At 65.3% G+C, this 18,255-nt stretch overlaps 2 protein-coding genes across 2 annotated transcripts; one reads left to right on the top strand and one right to left on the bottom strand.

Annotated features, from left to right (window-relative positions):
• The first annotated feature begins 56 nt into the window (after positions 1–56).
• TSR3 (TSR3 ribosome maturation factor) lies at positions 57–2,670 on the top strand. Its single transcript, XM_046665550.1, is given in 7 exon segments — positions 57–217; positions 313–532; positions 902–983; positions 985–1,096; positions 1,593–1,769; positions 1,937–2,000; positions 2,272–2,670. Coding segments are annotated over 7 exon segments (951 nt in total). The 5' UTR covers positions 57–105; the 3' UTR covers positions 2,456–2,670.
• BAIAP3 (BAI1 associated protein 3) lies at positions 2,519–17,961 on the bottom strand. Its single transcript, XM_046665552.1, has 35 exons — positions 17,884–17,961; positions 12,759–12,899; positions 12,397–12,484; positions 12,117–12,197; positions 11,651–11,758; positions 11,169–11,228; positions 10,959–11,025; positions 10,662–10,857; positions 10,244–10,288; positions 10,038–10,115; positions 9,813–9,915; positions 9,400–9,507; positions 9,208–9,303; positions 8,975–9,078; positions 8,437–8,557; positions 8,018–8,142; positions 7,850–7,940; positions 7,610–7,666; positions 7,421–7,518; positions 7,268–7,319; positions 7,046–7,176; positions 6,466–6,589; positions 6,244–6,387; positions 6,040–6,132; positions 5,764–5,955; positions 5,624–5,692; positions 5,446–5,525; positions 5,269–5,377; positions 4,834–4,905; positions 4,623–4,703; positions 4,417–4,537; positions 4,212–4,335; positions 3,930–4,135; positions 3,459–3,854; positions 2,519–2,654 (listed from the first exon to the last, which is right to left on the bottom strand). The coding sequence occupies exons 2-34, from the start codon at positions 12,887–12,889 to the stop codon at positions 3,751–3,753; spliced, it is 3,459 nt and encodes a 1,152-aa protein (XP_046521508.1). The 5' UTR covers positions 12,890–12,899; positions 17,884–17,961; the 3' UTR covers positions 2,519–2,654; positions 3,459–3,750.
• Between the last annotated feature and the right edge of the window lie 294 nt (positions 17,962–18,255).

Below are 18,255 nucleotides of genomic sequence, written 5' to 3'. Positions count from 1 at the left end.
TGAGCGTCGGCGGGTCACGTGAGCGGCCCCCGGAACCGGAAGTGGCGCCCGGCGCAGGCGCAGAAGCCCGGGCGCCCCGGCGGCCCGCGGAAGGGACCCGGAGCCATGGGCCGCAGGAAGGTTGCGCGCGGGGCCGGAGCTGAAGGCGGCCGCGCTCGGCGCCCTGCGGGCCGCTCCCTGGAGGCCTTCGCGGAGGAGGTGGGCGCCGCGCTGCGTGGTGAGTGGGGCGTGACCGGGGTCGGGGCCGGGCTGGAGGTCGGATGCCAGAGACCGGCCCACTGAGGCCGAGTGCCCTTCTCTGCCCCGGTGCAGCGGCCGTGGAGCCAGAGGCGGACGAGGACGAGGACAGCCCGGGCCCGCCGCGGCTGCCCTGCGCGCTGGCCATGTGGGAGCTGGGCCACTGCGACCCCCGGCGCTGCACCGGCCGCAAGCTGGCCCGCCTGGGCCTGGTGCGCTGCCTGCGCCTGGGCCACAGGTTCGGTGGCCTCGTGCTCAGCCCCATGGCCTCCCAGTACGTGTCCCCTGCGGACAGGTAGGCGCGAGAGGCCCGGGGACGGAAGAAGGGGGCGGGGGGCCTTCCTGGACGCTCCCGTCTTAATAAGCCCTCGGCTGTAGCGCATCATTCTTTCTAGGGCTCATCTATTCGTACTTATTTGTTTAGTTCGTCTCTATTGCCTAGCATAGAGCCCAGTATACAGCAGACCTCAATAAACGTTTGTTGAGTGAATAAATGAGCCTGCTCCAGGAATGCTTCCCCCCTCCCCAGCTGTCTGGAAAGTTTGGGCCATGAGGGCGCTTGGGGGGTGTTTGGCGGTAGGGGAATGATGCCCTTGTATCCCCAGTGAGGCCAGCCTCCAAGGACATATCAACCCGGAACCTAGCCCTTCTCTGCTCCTGGCAGACAGCTAGTGGCACAATCTGGGGTCGCTGTCATCGACTGCTCCTGGGCCAGACTGGATGAGACACCATTTGGGAAGATGCGGGGGGGGCCACCTGCGGCTGCTGCCCCACCTGGTGGCCGCCAACCCTGTGAACTATGGCCGGCCCTGCAAACTGTCCTGCGTGGAGGCTTTTGCGGCCACCTTCTGCATCCTGGGTGAGTGTCGGGTCCTGGCAGCCTGGAGGTCTGGCTCTGCTCCCAGCAGTGTGTTTTCTGCTGGCAAGGCCTAGGAGTAATGTGAGGGTATGTGGGGAGGTGGTCAAGATAGACAGGCCAGGGTTTTGATCCCAACTCCCACTTAAGCCCTCGGCCTGTGAGGTTGAGGTGGAGGAGAATGAACAGTGGCCCACAAGCGCTTGTATTTGGCTCCTCCTTGTCATGGCACCACTGCCCTAGAGCCCTCCGTCACCCCTCAGCTCATCCTCAGGACTTAGAGTCCACATAGAGGCCCAGAAGGGCGGTCCTGTGAGACTTGGGGAGAGGGACTTAGTGGGCTGCGGAGGCAGAAGCTGGTGAGGGGGCCTGGGCTGTCTGGACTCTAGGATGGTGTCTGACAGGGACTCGCAGTTCCGGGGGCAGCAGCACCTCCCAGCAGTGAGGGCGACAGGAGAGATCGCCGTCATCCTTGGGTTGCCTGTTCCCGCACCAACAGGCTTCTCAGACCTTGCTGTTATTTTGCTGCGGAAGTTCAAGTGGGGCAAGGGCTTCCTAGACCTGAACCGCCAGCTCCTGGACAAGTACGCAGCCTGCACCAGCCCCGAGGAGGTGCTGCAGGCAGAGCAGGAGTTCCTGGTCCACGCCAAGGAGCACCCCGAGGAGGAGGAAATTGGTGAGGCCTGGCATGGATGCGAGCCCCTAGGTGGGAGTCAGGACCCTTCAGGCCTGCCACTTCCTTTTGAGAAACCCAGGGGGGTCCTTCCTGCCACAGCTTGGGGGACACTCGGTTCTGCTGTAAGCTTACCTACAGGTACTTTTCTCTTGGCTCTCTCCGCTCAGATCCCTTTGACGTGGATTCAGGGAGAGAGTTTGCAAACCCCAACAGGCCCGTGGCTGGCACCCGGTAGGTCCTTGAGCTTCCCAGTCGTGACAGCCCAGACCCAGGGCTCTCCTCGGCCTCTGGCCTCAGCCCCTCCTGCTGTGGGGGGCAGTGTCCTAAACAACACATGGTGGTTTTCTGACCGTGAACAAGGGAATCTGGACATGCCACTGGAGAGGTTTTGGTTTCAAGTACACAGAATGGGAGGACTCTATCCTCAGCTTTGGAGCTTTTATGGGTGAGTCTGGCAGGGATGACATCTTTAGTGAACATACTCTCCCACCACCACCCCCAGGCTGCCCATGGACAGTGGTGACAGTGACGGTGACAGTGAGGATGAGCCTGAGGAACATGGGCCTGATCCTGAGCAAGAAGGAAGCAGCAGCTGCTCCGAAAAGGAGGGGACTCCAGAGCGAGGGGCTGAGGCCCGGGCCCCCACAGAGGTTTGGAAAGGAATCAAGAAACGGCAGAGAGACTGAAGGTTGCGGACACGTGTATTTTTCGAGGCAGAGTGATAAGGAAATCTAGAGATGGCGGCGGAACTCGTGGGAACACAGGCAGGCCTGGTGGCCTTGGCCCCTTGCAGCTGCCAGCAGGACTGGACTCTGTCCAGGTTCTCTCCCAGCACTTCTAACATGGCCTGGCTCTGGGTCCTGCCTCGGAGCCCTGCCAATGAAGCTGCAGACCAAGGAGACCCCAGTGTGAGCCTCTGTTTCTTCACACTTGGCCTGAGGGTTTGGGGGACTCTCCGCCTCTGGTGAGGCAGACCCTGCCTGGAAGGGTCTGGGCTGTGGGGATGGCAGGCCACGGAGTAGCTCTTGTGTGGGCACGTATGTGTACGTGAAAGGAGAAGTCGGACAGCCAACCAGTCTGTACGGTCCCTTACACTGACACACCAGCCTCGGGCGACATCCCCAGGCTCACAGAGTGAGCCGAGGGGACCTTCTCCTGGGCCCAGGAGCCAGGTGGGGACTGGAGACTGATGTAGCACTTAGCAAACCTCCCCTCGGCAGGCCCTGTGGGTGGAGGATTCTGGAGCCAGGAGAGGGTGGGAACCCTGTGGATGCTCACCCTCTCCTTCCACCTAGGGCTCTGGGAGCTGTTTCTCGACTCAAACTCAGGCTTTCCTGCTTCTCTGCCTAGTGAGGCCTTGCCCGCCTCCCCTGCCCCCAGGAGAGAGAGCGGACAGAGCTTCATCTAAGACATGGTCTCCTCTGTAGCACTGGTGACACTGGGGCTGGACCATTCTTTCTTGGGGGGAGGGTGCCATCTGGTTCACTGCAGGATGTCAAGAAGCATCCCTGGCCTCTACCCACTGGGGCCAGTAGCATTGCCTTCACCTCCAGTGATGACCACCAAAAATGTCCCCAGGCATGGCCTATTGTCCCCTGGGGAGCAGAGCCACCCCACTGAGAATGCTGCTCTAAGACCAGCAGCCTTGTGCCATGTCTGGAACCCGAGGGAGCAGGTGGGGAAGCTCACCTGGTGGCCAGGCCCACTCTGCTCTGCGTCCAGCGGGGGCAGGTGCTGGCCAGGCCCCACTGAATCAGCCGCCTAGATCCAGGGTGGGGCGAGGCTTGCTGGGCCCAAGGGGTTCACAGCACACACCACACAGACACAGCCAGGCAGACGGGCTGGGGGGTCCAGCCACAGCATGCATGCCACGCAGCAGGGCAAGGGGCGCCGCGAGCCCTGGCTGCACAAAGCTGACCACAGGGCTAAAAAACACCACAGCGACTTGAGGAGGGCCTGGGGCTGGCGGCCACGCGGGTGCTCAGGGATCTGCCTCCATGCACTTCTCCAGCTCCTTGAGTCTCTTGACAAACTCCTGTGCCTCCTTGTTGGCACGGCCCTCAAGCATCCGCAGTGCAGACCTCACTGCGAGAGGGCGGGGTGGGCATCAGGCCTGGCCAGCCAGTGGCCCCACCCCCCCCCCCACCCCCTGTCACTCACCCTGGGCTCTGGGCCGACGCAGGTGCAGGGTGATGGGCTGCCCGGCCCTCACGCTCCCTCCCACTGGGGGCCGCGCGACGCCGCCAATGCTGCCCAGGCCAAGGGCCGCCTCCCCAGCAAAGTCGTTGGTGGACAGCCAGTCGTGGTCCATGACCGTGAACAGCACGCAGGCGCCACGGCGGCGGCATGCCTCTGCAGGCACAGAGCTGCAGGTGGAAGGCGGTCACCCAGAGCCCTGCACCCCACTCACTCGGGGTGGGCTGGGCAGGGCGGGACACTCACAAGTAGAAGAGCTCGTCGTACACGGGGTGCAGCGTCCGGCTCTTGACCTGGGTCCTCTGGCTGCGGACCAGCGGGAAGAGGTGTGGAGGGCCCAGCTCCACAATCACAAAGGGGTCGCTCAGGCCTGGGGGACCCAGCAGTGGCAGTGAGCAGACTGCACTGTCTGCCGCGGCGGCCCCCACCCCGCCACAGCCCTCTCCCTCACCGTTGGCGTCCAAGGGGAGCAGGTCAGCGGCGTGCAGCACCTCCACCACCAGCCGCTGCTCAGCTGCCTCGTAGTGGCAGCGGACACTCAGGCGCCCGAACCGGTTCTGCTCCAGGGACTTCTGTGGAAAGGCCCGTGGCCCAGTGAGCGGGGCTCAGGGACGTCCAGGGGCGGGGCTGCGTGCCCACCCCGGGCGGGTGCGCTACCTGCTTGAGCTTGTCCAGGTAATACTGCTCGATGCACTCGCGAGTGGAGCACTTGTGCAGGCGCAGCTCCTCCTCCAGCCTCTGCGGGCAGCGGCCGGTGGGGGCTGACTCCTCACAGCCCCAGGTCACACATGGCCAGTGGCTGAACTCAGGTCCCCGCTGTCCACGCCTCCCCTTCCCTCCATCAGATACCCTTGGGGCCAGGCCTCACCTTGTAGCTTCCATCCCTTAGGCTCTCCAGGGGCAGACCTTGACCCTCAGCGTGGAAAACACTGACCAGGGCCTGGGGCACAGGGAGAAGGAAGAGATGTCAGGGTGGGGACAGTGGGCGGAGACAGATGAAGCCTTGAGCAGCTCCCAGGAGCCCAGGGCAGAGCCACTTGTCACCCCTGGAGCACCTCAGAAACCCCCAGGACCCAAGGCCAGACCGCTGTTTTAACAGGTGGCCCAGGGGTTACTGACACAGGGCTCCAGGGAGGAACTACGGCCTGGGTGGATCCCCAGAGGAGAAGCTGTCCAGGCTGGGAAGGCCAGGCATCCAAGTAGACGGGCAACAGGGGAACGGGGAGGGTCAGCAGCCTTGTCGCCCTGGGCCAGCGGGGAGAGGGCCCAGAGCTCCAGCAGGGAGGGCTCCAGCTGGCCCTACCTCCAGCGTGAAGTGGAAGCGGCCGTAGAAGTCGGCAGAGACGTCGCGGTTTGCACCTAGTGCCTGCAGAATGGCCTGCAGCAGCAGCTCCCAGAGGGCCTCCAGCACTCTGCGGGGACACTCAGCGTCTGTGAGCAGTCCACAGGCCGGCCCTGCTCCACCCATCCTGGACCGTACCTGCTCAGGTTCTCCTTCACCAGCGAAGCGTTCAGCAGGGCCAGCTTCTCGTCCAGGTACTTCATGAGTGGGGCCACGGCCTATGGACAGGGTCCTCAGGGCCGGACTGTGCCTGGGCCCCCACCCCACAAGCACACCCCCCCCACCATGCGGAGCCCTCGGCCGGCCAGGCGCGCACCTCGTCGTTCTGGATGGAGTCGGGCGAGAGGCTGATGTGCTGCACGTACTTCCTGATGTCACCCACCGTCTGAGGGAGGCAGCGCTCAGCACTGTGGGGCTGTGGGGGCAGCCAGGTCCCCCACCCCCCTCCCTGCCCACCTTGGAGGTCAGGTGCGCCGTCACAGTGTGGGCCTCCTGCTGCAGGTCCTCGTCCAGGGCCTGCATGCAGCTGAGCAGGGGGCGTGGGAGCACCCCCTCGAGGCCTGCGGCCCCCTCTGGCCACGCCAGACCCCGCAGCGCCTGCCCGGCAGCTTTGCGCAGGAGTTCCACGTTGTTGAGGACCACACAGAGCTGGGGAGGTGCGCCGGACATTGGTGGGTTGGCGGTCCTGTGGTGTCCTCCTGCCCTCTCCCGCCTGCCCGCCAGCCCGCTCACCGGCTCGCTCACTGCCTCGCCTGCAGCCCCGGGCTGAGCGTCCACCTTCTTCCGCAGCAGCTGGGTGTAGAAGAGGGCAGCCTCACACAAGTCCTGGAGTGGGAGATGGGGACTTGGGAGCCATGGACCGTGTCTGCCTGCCCTGCTGCCCTCTGGACCCCGATCTCCTCCTGGGCCCTACTCCCCACCCCACAGCCAACGCACCTGGCTGAGCTGGGTGCCCAGCCCCTGGGCCTGGGAAGGGTCCGGCCACGCCAGGCGGGCCCACAGCTCTTGGATGTGGCTGAAGCAGAGGCTTGCAGTGGCTGCGGAGCTGCTGTGCTTGGAGGAGGCATCCATGGGCTCCAACTAGGAAGGCAGGAGGAGGCCTGGGTTGCTAGGGGGGCCCAATGACCCCAGCACCCTCAGGCCTGGGTGCTCACTTACTGTGTCCACGTCCACAGCTCCCTGAAGCCTCCACTTGGTCTGGTCCCGCAGCACCTGCAGCCAAAGCTTCACAGCGGGCAGGAATGGGGCGTGGATGCCAGCCAGCGCCAGGGAGCGGCTGTCCCTAGGACAGAAGGCCAGTCAGAGCTCTCAGACTCAGACACCTTAAGCCAGCACGTCCCAGGTTCTTGAACTAAGGGGGAACCCGACAGAGCCTGCCTCAAAGGGCCCTCCTAGAGGGAGCTGGAGGACAGGTGGGGTGGGAGGATGGGGGGGAAAGGGGACAAGTGGGGGAGGGAAATAAGGGGAAGGAAGGAGACAGGTGGTGCAGGAGGGCAGCTAGGGGAAGGGGACAGATGGGGTGGGGACAGGTGGGGGAGGGGAAAGGTGGAGGAGACAGGTGGGAAGGGGGCCAGATGGGGCAGGGGGGCTGGGGGCAGGTGGGGGAGGAGGACAAGTGGACGAGGGGGGAACAGGTGGGGCAGGGGGGAGGGGGACATTTGGAGGAAGGGTAAGGTGGGGGAGACAAGTGGGGACGGTGCCAGAAGGGGCAGGGGGACAGGTGGTGCAGGGTACCCACCGGCCCGGGATGCTGCTCCAGAAGCACTGGATGTCTGCCAAGGTCAGGTAGAGCTCGAAGAGCCCTGAGGCCACCTCCAGGGTCATCTTGGGACTCAGCTCCTCTGTCAACACCCATGCCTCCTCAGCCACCTGCCCAGGAGGATTGAGTCAGGCCGACGCCAACAAGGAAACCCAGGCCCCTTCCCAGTCAGGGGGCCTCTCCCCACTGCCCCCTCCTCACCAGGCGCTCCAGCTGCCGGAAGGTGAGGGTGAAGAAGTCGACCTTGACAATGCTGCAAAGGACACACCTCAGACACCTGCTCGTCCCCACCCCCACCCGGCGGCAGCACTTGAAGGGCTGGGTGCAGGGGCAGCAGGGAGAGCCCGGGCCCACCTGTGGAAGAGGCTGGCGTAGATGCCGTAGCAGGACTGCAGGTCCTCGTAGACGGCGTCAGCCAGCTCGACCAGCCCCACAAGGCGCTGCGGCCCCGGCTGCAAGGAAGCCCGGTTCACACTGACCTTTTGGCCTGCACTCACCTGCCACCTGCCTCCCCTCCCCTGTGGCCATGGCCCTGAGCGGCACCTGCTCACGAGGACTCTTGCTGTTCAGGAGCCTGTCGTACCATTCCCGGTTGCCTCTCTGCAAGGCAAACCACCAGGGCAGCGTGGTGGAAGGGAGGAAGGGCAATGAAGTGTGCAGTACAGCAAGCCAGGGCCAGTGGACGGGGCAGGGGCAGGAGTGGGGCATGGCATGGGGGCAGGGCAGCTGTGGGATGCAGGGCAGGGGCTGGACAATTAGCCAAGACCAGGCTCCTAGACACACCTTCAGGGCAGCAGCGATGTCCATGTTGAGCTCCGTCTCGAACGGGCAGATCTCAAAGGCAGGCTGGAAGAGCTGCAGCTTGCCAAGACACCTGGGTGAGGGGCCGCCTGCTGATGGAGGCTGCCCCACCCGGTCCCCTACCCCGACCCCATGCACGGCTGCACCCACTTCAGCAGCAGCTCCAGGCGGTAGACGGCCGTGCTGTTGGTGGCAGGGAAGTAGTCTCGGAGCTGGCGCAGCAGCCGCAGCCCAAACTCAGAGAAGGCGGAGAAGCTGTCGGCCAGGCTCTCTTCCTGGGGGGACAGGGCCCTTCAGAGCTGATCCCTCAGCGCCCTCCCCTGGCGGGGCCAGCCCGTCCTCAAGGCTCTGCCCTTTGCACGGCACCACAACTGTTTCCTCTGCCCCACTCTTCTCTGTTGCTTTGCTGACCCAGGTGCACAGCCTCTCTCACCCGTTTAACTCCATATCGACTTCCCAGGCCGTGCTCCCGCCAGGGCAGAACTCGGCCCCTCACTGTCTGCCCAGCCCGAGCAGGCCCACGGCACGCCCTCCAGGAACGGCATTTTCAGCAACGCGGCCGAGCCCACCTGCTCCTGGGGCAGCGAGGCCAACTCCTCCCAGTGCGCCTGCATGTCCTCCAGCAGCCCCAGCAGGTAGCCGTAGTCCAGGGTCCGGGTCTGATGGTGGCGGCTGCTGACCTGCCAGTGCCTGTAGGGGCCCGGCCCACGATTGGGACAGCGACGTCATGTCCGGTCCCCCAAGACCGTGTCCCCCAAGTGGCCCGGCGTGAGCCTCCAGCTCCCACCCCGCCCCCTCGCGGCCCCATCCGCTCAAAGCCCCACCTGCCCAAATCGCGGTCCCGCCCACTAGACACCCCGCCCCTTCCAGAACCCCACCCACTCGCAGCCTCATACCTTGCCAGGCCCCGCCCACTCACCGCCCCTCCCCTTATAGGGCCCCGCCCACACAGCGCACCACTCCCTCCCCGGCCTCGCCCTAGTGCCCTGCCCGCTAGGGGTCACACCCACTCAGTCCCGCCCACCGGCAGCACCACCCCCTTCCCTTGCCCCCCAATCACAGCACCGCCTCTCCCCACACCACGCCCTCGCGGCCCCGCCCACTCACAGCACCGCCAGCTGCAGGGCCGACAGGTTGCTCTGCGCGCCGTGCAGGCACAGCACGGTGGCCGCAGGTCCGCTGAGCTCGCCGCGCCAGCTGCTCGAGTTGGGCTGGGGAAGAGGCCGAACGTGGGTGGAGACAGAAGACCCCCATCCCCTCCCAGCCCCGATCTCCGGCCTCCCCGGTCGCCTTTCCTAGGCCACGCCTGGCCGCCCCCGGGTCTCTGGGGACACCGCTACCTCGTCAGTTCGGTGCTCGAACTGCAGCAGACGGCTGAGCAGCAGCAGGTAGGACAGGAAGCCTGACCGCCCGCGCTGGCTCATGGCTGTGTCCCTCTGGAACGCAGAGACCGCCCATCACCAGCTCTGCCCCAGCCCACGGGTGGGGGTGCAGGGCAGGGGGTGCAGGGTGGGGTCCCTGAGGCTCCCCACCTGCGTGGTGATGAGCTTGAGGACCAGCTGGCAGTCGCCCTGCACGCGGGAGGCACTGGAGCGCGGTTCCAGCTTGAACCAGCGGTCCTCGCCAGCCACAGGCACCTCCTGGAGGAAGGGGGGTCACACAAGTCCTCCTCCCTCTTCCTCCCACAGACCCTCCGGGAACTGGGAGAACACAGGCCTCCTCTCCCCCTTGAACACGTGTGACCAGCACACAGTGAGTGCTCAGCATGCCTGGACACAGGAAGCCCTGGGAAGATATCCTGCCCCCCCACCCAGCACGGTGGCCCCCCAAGCCCAAGAAGGATGGGAGACTCTTGGGGGATCACAAGACACAGCCATGGGCAGTCCCCCAAGAGGGTGGTGCAACCAGCAGAGGTTGCATGAGTGAAGCCCCTGTGCCCACTCACCCTGATGGGTATGTTGAGGCACCCAAGGAAGTCATCGGTATGGTCCTCCGTGGGCCCTGCTGTCCCATTTGCACGGGCTGACTTGACAATCTGTTTGAAATACCTGGGCAGAGCAGGATGGGCATCATGTCTGTGGTCCCTGGGGAGCCAGCCACCACTCACTGGCCCCCGAGGCCAAGCTGCTGGTGCAGGGTCTGAGGGGCACAAGGGTCCCACCTGACATACCTGCTCATGCCCTTCAGGCCAATGACTTCATTCAGCTTCCTGCACGCTTCCACCAGGGACACGTCATCATCATGGTCCCTGGGGGTCGGGACAAGAGGGGGGGGCCTGGCTTGCCTGGAGCCCAGTCCAGCCCTGAGTACACCCCCCACTCCCCCCAGACCAGAGACGCCCACACCCCCAGCCCTACAGGGCACAGAGGCCAATACCAGATGTCCAGGTGGAGCTGGTCCGTGCTGACATCCTCGATCTCACTATAAGGAGAACAGAGTGATGCCCATGAGGGTTCGGGGTGGTCCTCGGTCCAGGGCTGGGGCAGGGACAACTTCCAGAGCCACAGGGAGGGGTCATGAGCTCCTGCTTTGGAGACAGGCTGCCCAGGTTTGAATCTGGACTGTGTGGCCATGGGGGCATGATGCCCCTCTCAGAGCCTCAGTTTCCTCCTCTGGAAAGTGGGCATATGACCAGCCCCCCTCATTTCCCTGGGGCAGTCACTAAGACCAGGGACAGCTGTGAGCTGTCACTCTCAGGTCACAGCCATCTGCATGCAGCCCCAGGACCGGCTCTGGCCCTGCAAGCAGCCCCATGCCTGACCACTCTGCTGCCCAGCTGGGCGAGGGACCTTACAAGAGGAAGTGCTCCTTCCAGACAGGGTTCAGGGTGCTGCTCTTGACTTCGGTGACCTGGATGCACTTGGCTGGCAGTGGGCCGCCACGCTTGCTGCCCTTGCGGAAGCTGAAGCGCTGCTCCTTGTGCGAGCCCGGCTCCCGCGGGGTGCCCGAGGCCGGCAGGATGCCCAGCATGCAGTATGGGTCACTGAAGCCTGGGACACGGTGGGTGCTTCAGCCTCTGACCCCAGGCCCTCCATCCCTCCATGGCCACAAGGCCTGGGTGCGGCCAAGGTCCCGGCTGGTCCCCACTCACCATTGGGGTCTTTGGCCAGCAGGTTCTTGGCACGCATGACGGAAACTTTCAGGGCGTACGTAGGGGCCTGCAGGCAGAGGGGTGCCGAGGGACCTCCCAGGGCTCAGCATGGACATGACAGGGCCCTGCCCTGTGCCCGCTTCACCCCTTCACCCCTGGCCAAGGGCACTGCGGCAGGTCAGTGTCTGCTTGGGTGGGCAGCAGCCTCACCTTGGCCTTCTTCACGCGCTCAATGGCCTCAGCATGCTCTTCGGGGCTGGTGCTGAACACCTGTGCAGGGCAGGCAGGTGTGAGGGCCCAGGTGACCGCTGAGGCGGGGCTGGCCATCATCCCGGGGACCTCAGGGATGGCCCCAGGCAGGGATGCCTGGTCGCAAACCTCGCGGGTCAGGGGAGAACACAGGTGAAGAGGAAAGGTATGTCTGTGCATCCATCCTTCCTCCTGAGTGTCCATCCCTTGGTTTGTCCTTCTTTCTACCCTTCTCTGTGTGTGTCTGTCCATCGCTCCATCATTCTGGGTGTGCCTGTCAGCCTGTGTGTGCGTGTCTGCCTGCACGCACATGTGTGTGTGTGTGCTGTTCGGGTAATGAGAATGTCAGCAGGTACGGGAGTGGGTCAGGGGTGGGCAGTGGTCTCAATCCTCAGAGCGGGGCAGGCCTGGCCAGCAGGGTGGGCGGGGCTGACAGGGCTCACCTGCTGAAGGTAGCTCAGTAGGGCCTCCTGGTCGTTCACCTGCTCAGGGCCCATGGTTCCTGCGCGGTGAAGGACCGTGTACAGGGCTTCCTCATAGAGCATCTGCACCTGTGGGTCGGGTGGGGAGCACACCTGAGTCCAGGCCACCCCGCCCTGTCTCCCTTCAGCCCTGGCCACAGAGGGGTCTCAGCCTGCTTGTGTCCACCCCCTGCATGCCCAGCCCCCAGCCTTCAGCAGCCCCCCTCACTGGCAGAGCCCAGACTCTGCCTCAGTACCTTTACACCTGCCACGCCCTCCACTGGGGGCCCCTCCTCACGTCTGACCTCCGCTCCTTACTCACTTCCATGGGAGGCCTGAGCCATCCACTCCTGCCACCTTTGCTATCCACCTATCCCCAGACCCTGGGCCCAGCACACAGTAGACATGTTCACAGCCCCTCCCTGGGGCCAGACCCTGTGCCCCTCACCTCCTCCTGGGTCAGGGCTCTCAGGCCACGGTTGGGATCCACGGGCTCAGCGGGGGCTGGTGAGCCGCTGCGCAAGAGGACCTGTGAGGAGGGCACTGGGGTGAGGGCCTCCGAGGGTAGGGATCCTGGCTGCCCCCCCAGGATCCAAGGCCAGCCAGGCAGGGATTGCTCCAGGGAGGGAGGGAGTCGAGGGGCGGAGGCTGGAGGCAGAGGGGGAAGGCTCTGGGGAGGCCTGGCACGGTGCCCCCATGCGGTCAGCAGGCCCGAGCCCTGTCCTCACCTCGGGGCACGGCAGGCCCTGTCTGCCTTCCCCCTTCTTCAGGATGCGGCGCATCTGGGAGAAGAACTCCACGCCATCCCCAGGTTTCCTGTGGGAAAGGCCAGGCTGGAGGTCAGCTGATGCTCCTGGAAGCTCATGGCTCACAGCACGCACCAGCCCCTGCCCGGGACCAGCAACCAGCCCACACGACCAAGGGGGGCCTCCTGGGTCTCTGCACGGCTGGGGTGTAGTATGACGGGCACAGTGCACCCCCTGGCCTGGGGTTTGGGCCCTCCTGGGCTCTCCTGGGGGCCTGTGCTGGGGCAGCTGGTGTGTGAGGTCCAGTGAGGATGACTGTGTAGGGTGGGGCCGTGGGCACCCACCAGGCCCCTGTGGGGGGCTCCTGAGGGTCGGCGCTGGTGCTCCCCGGCTCCTCCTCGGTCCTCCGGCGGAAGGACGGGCACACCTGCACCTGCCTGAGCACACTGCTCTTGATGTCCAGCAGGGTGGACATGGCGGGCGACCTGTGGGTAGAGAGCACAGCCGGGGCCTCCAGTTTCCACTCGTTCATTCGGTCAGTGGCACTGCCACACTGTCCCCAGTAGTCACGTCAGGTGCTACATCGAGCAATTACTGAATTAAGCAAAAACCCACAGAAGAAGCCGCATTCCTGACGGGCCGGAACAGCCTCCTGATGGGACTGCCCGTGGTGCAGGAGGAGGAGCGCCTCCGAGGGAGCAGTGGCTGGTGGAGGGGCACCTGGCACCATCAAGGCCACCAGAGGCGGGGGTGGGGACAGCAGAGGCCCGGGAGCCCACCCCCAACCCTGGACTGTGCTGGGTACCCAAGGGGCCATGAGAACTCCTGCTGGTGGCCTGGGCAAGTTGCTTGGTCTCTCTAAGCCTTTGTGTCCTCATCTGCAAAATGGGAGACCCCTGCAGGGTAGCTCTGGGGATGGGACAGGGCTGTAAGAGGTGATAGTAGTGCTGGGCACAGTCCTTGCTCCATCGCTGGGAGCTGCTGGATTTCACTGGGGGGGCAGTTCTTCCACACTCCCACCCCCTATCCATCCAGGGCTGGGACCCTGGCCGTGTCCCTGGGATCTTAGGACAATGCGACAGGGAGTGCCTCTGTCTCCTGGGGGCTTCGCTCGGGGGACCAAGATGTGGGAGAAACTGTCTCACTCAGCACCCACAGGCTACTCTGGGCCAGGGCAGGCAAAGGCCCTGGAGGAGGCAAGCCCTAGCCAGAACCCCGGAGATGTCCTGGAGAAGGGCCTGGGCAAGAAGAGGCCAGTGGGCACGGCCAGTGGAGCCGCAGCCACCACACCTGGGGCTTCCCTGCAACCAGGCCTTCAGCCCACGTGGCCAAGATGCATGAGAGGACTCACTGGGGGTCCTTACCCTCCAAGCACAGCCAGATCAATACCCTATACTCACCCCGTGGGCTGCCCCCCGAGCAGAGCCTGCTCCCCGCAATCAGTAGAAATGAGCCATGGAGCAAGTCCTGCCCTTCTGGAAAGTGCTGGGGTGGGGGCCACAGCTCCCACTCCCAGACCCCCGTGTTGCCATGGCAACCGAGCCACTGTGAGCATCCTGCTTGCAGCAGCCCAGATGTCTCAGCTGGGACAGCGGGGCTCTCTGCCAAAGGGAGGAATAGAGCCTGGGCCCAGGAGCCCCCTGCCCACGCACCCGCTGAAGCCACCTCAGTCCTGTCGTCCTGTGGTGTGGCCAGAATCTGTGTGCAGCAGGGCAGGGCTCAGACTGAGCAAGTCTGCAGTCCGGGGAGGGGCTGGAGCCGGTGACCCCAGCAGTGGGCACCTATGAGTAACAGGACACCTTCCTGTCCAGGTGGCAAGGCCCTGGGAGTCCCCTGGAATGTCTTGGCTCGTACTCACGGCTGTTTCCAGTCTCCCCTAGCCCAGCCAGCCTGGCTCAGGGAGGAAGGCCAGCTCGCTGTCACACCTGCATGTCTCCTCCACATGGACTCACTGTCCCCTGAAGACCCCAGAAGGAAGGGCAGGATGACAACTAAGCGGCTGCAGGCCCTCGAGCCCGCCTGTACCACCGCATGCCCAGGCCCAAGCACCCACTTCTCCCTGCGTCATGCAACAGCCTCGGGCCCTGAGCTGCCCCCGAAACCCCTGTGTGGTCTCCTCACTCTCCCGGTTAAGACTACAGGGGAAAGGGCACCTCTGCCGCTCGGTGCACCCCCGGGCTCCCTCCCCAGGCTTGTGGCTTCTGGGGTACAGGACACATCATGCCCCCGACTATGCCCCATGGGGGCATTTGCACTCAGGGGCCCCTTCCTAGCTGATGCTCACTTGCCAACAGAGGCAACTGTCATCTTCATTTGACAAAATAGAAAACAGGGACTCAGCCAGATCCAACTCTACTCGCCTGGATCTCTGGGGCAGTGAGTGGCGGGAGGGCCAGGTCAGAGCCGCCTCTGGCCGGTGTGCCCGGGCCAACTCCCCAGGCCATGCCCGCTGCTCAGAGGTCACACCCGTGTTGGGGGCAGTCCCCGTTTAACCTCTACTGCCTCTTTCTCCAAACCTTAGGCTCTGCCAGGAGAGCTGGGGCCCGGGGCACGCCTGGCACGTTGTGGTCCTAAAGAGACTTTGTTGAGTGAACCAGACCCCTGCTCTCAGCTGTGTCTGTCTGTCTGTCTCTCAGTGGTCCAGGGCTGCTGGCCTTGGTCTGTACCCACTCCCAGCTCAGGCCACCACCCCAGACAGCACCCCATCCTGCTTCCTGATGCACCAACCCTGGTCCTATGGAGCCAGCAGATGTGCTCTCACCTGGCCAGACCCGAGTGCTGGGGACAATAAGGGCGAGTGGTGCATCCCCCTGTGGGGGCAGAGCTCGAGATCCCAGAAATCAGCCCCCTCTCCTTCACACGTGTCAGTGCCTCCCCCGTAGCCTCCCCCCAAAGATGGGGGCTCCGCAGCTTGGGCATGCGCTTCCAGAAGCTGGTGCCCCTGCAGCCAGCCCTGAGGTCCCCAGGGGGCCGGTCGTCACGGGCCCCCCCTTCCCCTCCATAGCTGAGCGGAAGAGGCCGCTCCCCCCGCAGCCCCCCAAAGCCAGGGGAGCAGCCGCCAACTGAGCTGTTGCCAGGGCAACCGCCAGTTGCGTCTGCGTGCGACAGGGGCTACAGGGGCTCACAGTCCCAGAGACAAATGTGACGCAGGAGCCAAGGGACTTGAGCTGCAGGGACTGAGGGTGTCTTTGAGTGAACAAAATGTTCCAGGTGGGGGGCACCCCTCCTGATGATCCTCAGACCAGCCCCAGAGAGGGGGAGCTGCTCTGCTCCACTCATCCGGACAGGGAAACTGAGGCCTGGGGTTAGGGACCTGTCCAAGGCCACAGAGCCAGCAGGAGGCCTGGGATGGAGTCCAGGTCTCCCCGGCTCTGGTGTGCAATCACTGAGCCCCTGGGATGTCCCGAGTCCTGGGGTCCAGGTGGGCTGGCCTTCCCCTCTGCTGAGCGGCACCTCCTGTGCCCTCCCTCAGGCTGTTGCCAGGATGGGGGCAGCCGTGGTGTCTGGGCACAGGTGTCCAGGAGAGATGGCACATCCTGGGGTCCCAGAAACTCCTCCAGTTCCCCCTGGAAATCCTGGGCTGCCTGGGCAGCTGATGATCTCGCTGCCCCCAACAGCCCGGCCCCTCAGCCAGCCGGCACCACACCCAGAGCTGTCACCAACAGTGGGCCTGTGGCCGACCCCCAGGAAGCACGCACTGGCTGCCGGAGGCCCTCAGCCCGCAGGGGGCAGGAGCGAAGTGGGCACAGGGCGGCAGAGGACCCCCCCGCTGTCTGATGGGCCCCGATGGGACTCCTTCCTGAGCTCTCCATCGCCATCCCTGCTCATGCCTGGCCACCAGGACCAGAATCACAGCTCCCGTTTGTCCAATGAGCAAAGTGAGGCCAGCCAAGGCGCTGATGCCAAGCCAGCACCAGGGTCGAGCAGAAACGGACAGGCCTGCCTCGTTCCAGGGCTGTCCCCGAGGTCCAGGTTGCATGGGAAATGGCAGCTCTGCAAAGCAGATGTTACTGGCCCATTTCACAGCCCAGGGCTGGGGTGACCTGCCCAGAGCCAGGACTCAAACCCAGCACTCTAAGCCAACAACCTCCTGCTGGTCTACTTGGGGGCTCAGGTGGCACCGAAGCAGGTGAGTCTGGGGGCAGCAGAGCTTAACCAGAGAACCAGACGTGTCTCCCTAGTCAGTGTCCCCAGCAGCTGGCTGGCCACCGTGGGAGTGAACAGACACCTTCAGAGTGATGGGGTGCTTCCTATGGGAATTTGGCCCCTGGGGACTTGGGGGTAGGGGTCCCTGGTGCTGGCCTGGGTGTGCGGCAAGTGGCCCACTGACTTGGGCACGCCCCCTGCCCCCCACACATGGCCGTCTTCACTCTCCTACTGGGTTTCCAGCTGTCTTCTCTGTGGCCTCACTGACTCCCCAGTCAGTGCTCCGTTGCGCACAGTGACCATTACAAATGCTCCTCCCCGGGGGGCTCAACCCAACCTCATCCCTGGGGAGGGGCCTGGGAATCTTTATTTTAACCAGCTCTGTAGGCCGACCTAGCACTCTGTGAAGCCTGAGACCAGCTGTAAATGGCTAACCAGATGCTTCTAGAACGAACGCAGGAAAAATGAAATTGCTGCTGTAAGTTCTTGCTCCGATGCCCCTCCCACCTGCCAGCCCAGCCCCCTCCGAGCCGTCTCACCCACCTGTCTCTACCGCGACGTCCCTCCATCCCACTTCTCTCCCCGACATCCCCTCGCCCCTCCCTCCCGTCCCCCCTCTTCTCAGTGAGCCTCAGGGGGCCCCCCAGTTCTGTCGGGGTCTTGCCCCCATTGGTGGGCGGGTGGTCCGGGGCGGTCTGGAAGCCGGTCCGGTGAGTGTGTATTTTTTTTAACATCCCCTCCAGACAGGTGAAGGGAGGTGCGGGGCTTGCACGACCGGGGACTTCAGTGAGGCTGGGGTCCTGCGAGGACCGGCGGGAGGGTGGGAGGGACCGGACGCCGGGGGCGTCTTCCCCCCCGCGGGTGGCCCTGGGGTCCTCGGCCCCGCGCCACCTGCGGCCTCCGCCGGGGTAGGGACGCCGTGGTCGGAGCGGGGTCCCCCTGCGCATCCCCGGGCCGGCTCTGGACGCGCTCGGCGGCCCGGGCAGTGGGGAATGGAGGTCGCTGGCGTCCTGTCCCCTGTCTCCCGCGCCCCGCCCGCTCCTGCGCTTCTAGGGGACGGTCCGCGGCGGGCGCCAGGCGCGGGCAGAAAGAGAAACGCCCCCAGACCCGCTCCTCCGAGCTCGCGCCCGCCTCAGTTTCCCTGGGGCCCAGGGCGCGTCTTCGCGACCTCCCGCCACCCTGCGCCTCGGGGGCCTGCCCGCGCCCCCCAGGGGTCCCGGCGGAGGCGGCGCAGGAGCCCGACCCGGCGCGAGGTGGCGGCGGCCGAAGGGGGCCGACCGGGCAGAGCTTCGACGGCGCGGGGCGGGAGCCCGCGGCACTCACCGGGGACCGGGCCGCGAGGGCGCGGGGACGGGGCTCCTGGGGGCGCTGCGCTCGGCACGGCTCGGGGGACGCCGAGGCAGCCCGACCGCTCGCAGCAGCGCGCGCCGACGACTGAGCGCTGGGGGCCGAGCGCAGCGGCGGGCGGGGGGCGCGGGGGCGGGGCCTGGGCTGCTCGCTCCGCCCCCGCCCCGCCCCCGCGTCCCCAACGCCCAGGGGGCAGGCCAAGGTCCCTGCGCCCCCGGGGCCTGGCCAGGGAGCCCCCTCCCCCGGGGGGGAGGCGCGGAGCTGTCAGTCCACCCACAGGTGGGTGTCGAGCAGGGAGCAGGCTCCCCTCTGCGTCAGGACCCCCTCCCCGGGGCCCCAGAGAAGCCA

Source organism: Equus quagga, chromosome 7 (genome assembly GCF_021613505.1).
Source record: "Equus quagga isolate Etosha38 chromosome 7, UCLA_HA_Equagga_1.0, whole genome shotgun sequence".
Taxonomy (NCBI): domain Eukaryota; kingdom Metazoa; phylum Chordata; class Mammalia; order Perissodactyla; family Equidae; genus Equus; species Equus quagga.
Note: the sequence above shows the minus strand (reverse complement) of the source record. Positions and strands in the feature narration are given on the sequence as shown.

What these genes read in the sequence shown, in the direction of transcription:
- BAIAP3 (XM_046665552.1), bottom strand. Translation starts at nt 12,889, where the DNA reads ATGTCCACCCTGCTGGACATCAAGAGCAGTGTGCTCAGGCAGGTGCAG. An exon ending in GAGCTGTGGACGTGGACACA is followed by an intron (nt 6,388 to 6,465) that starts GTAAGTGAGCAC and finishes CTGCCTTCCTAG; the next exon opens with TTGGAGCCCATGGATGCCTC. An exon ending in GTGAAGGAGAACCTGAGCAG is followed by an intron (nt 5,378 to 5,445) that starts GTACGGTCCAGG and finishes GTGTCCCCGCAG; the next exon opens with AGTGCTGGAGGCCCTCTGGG.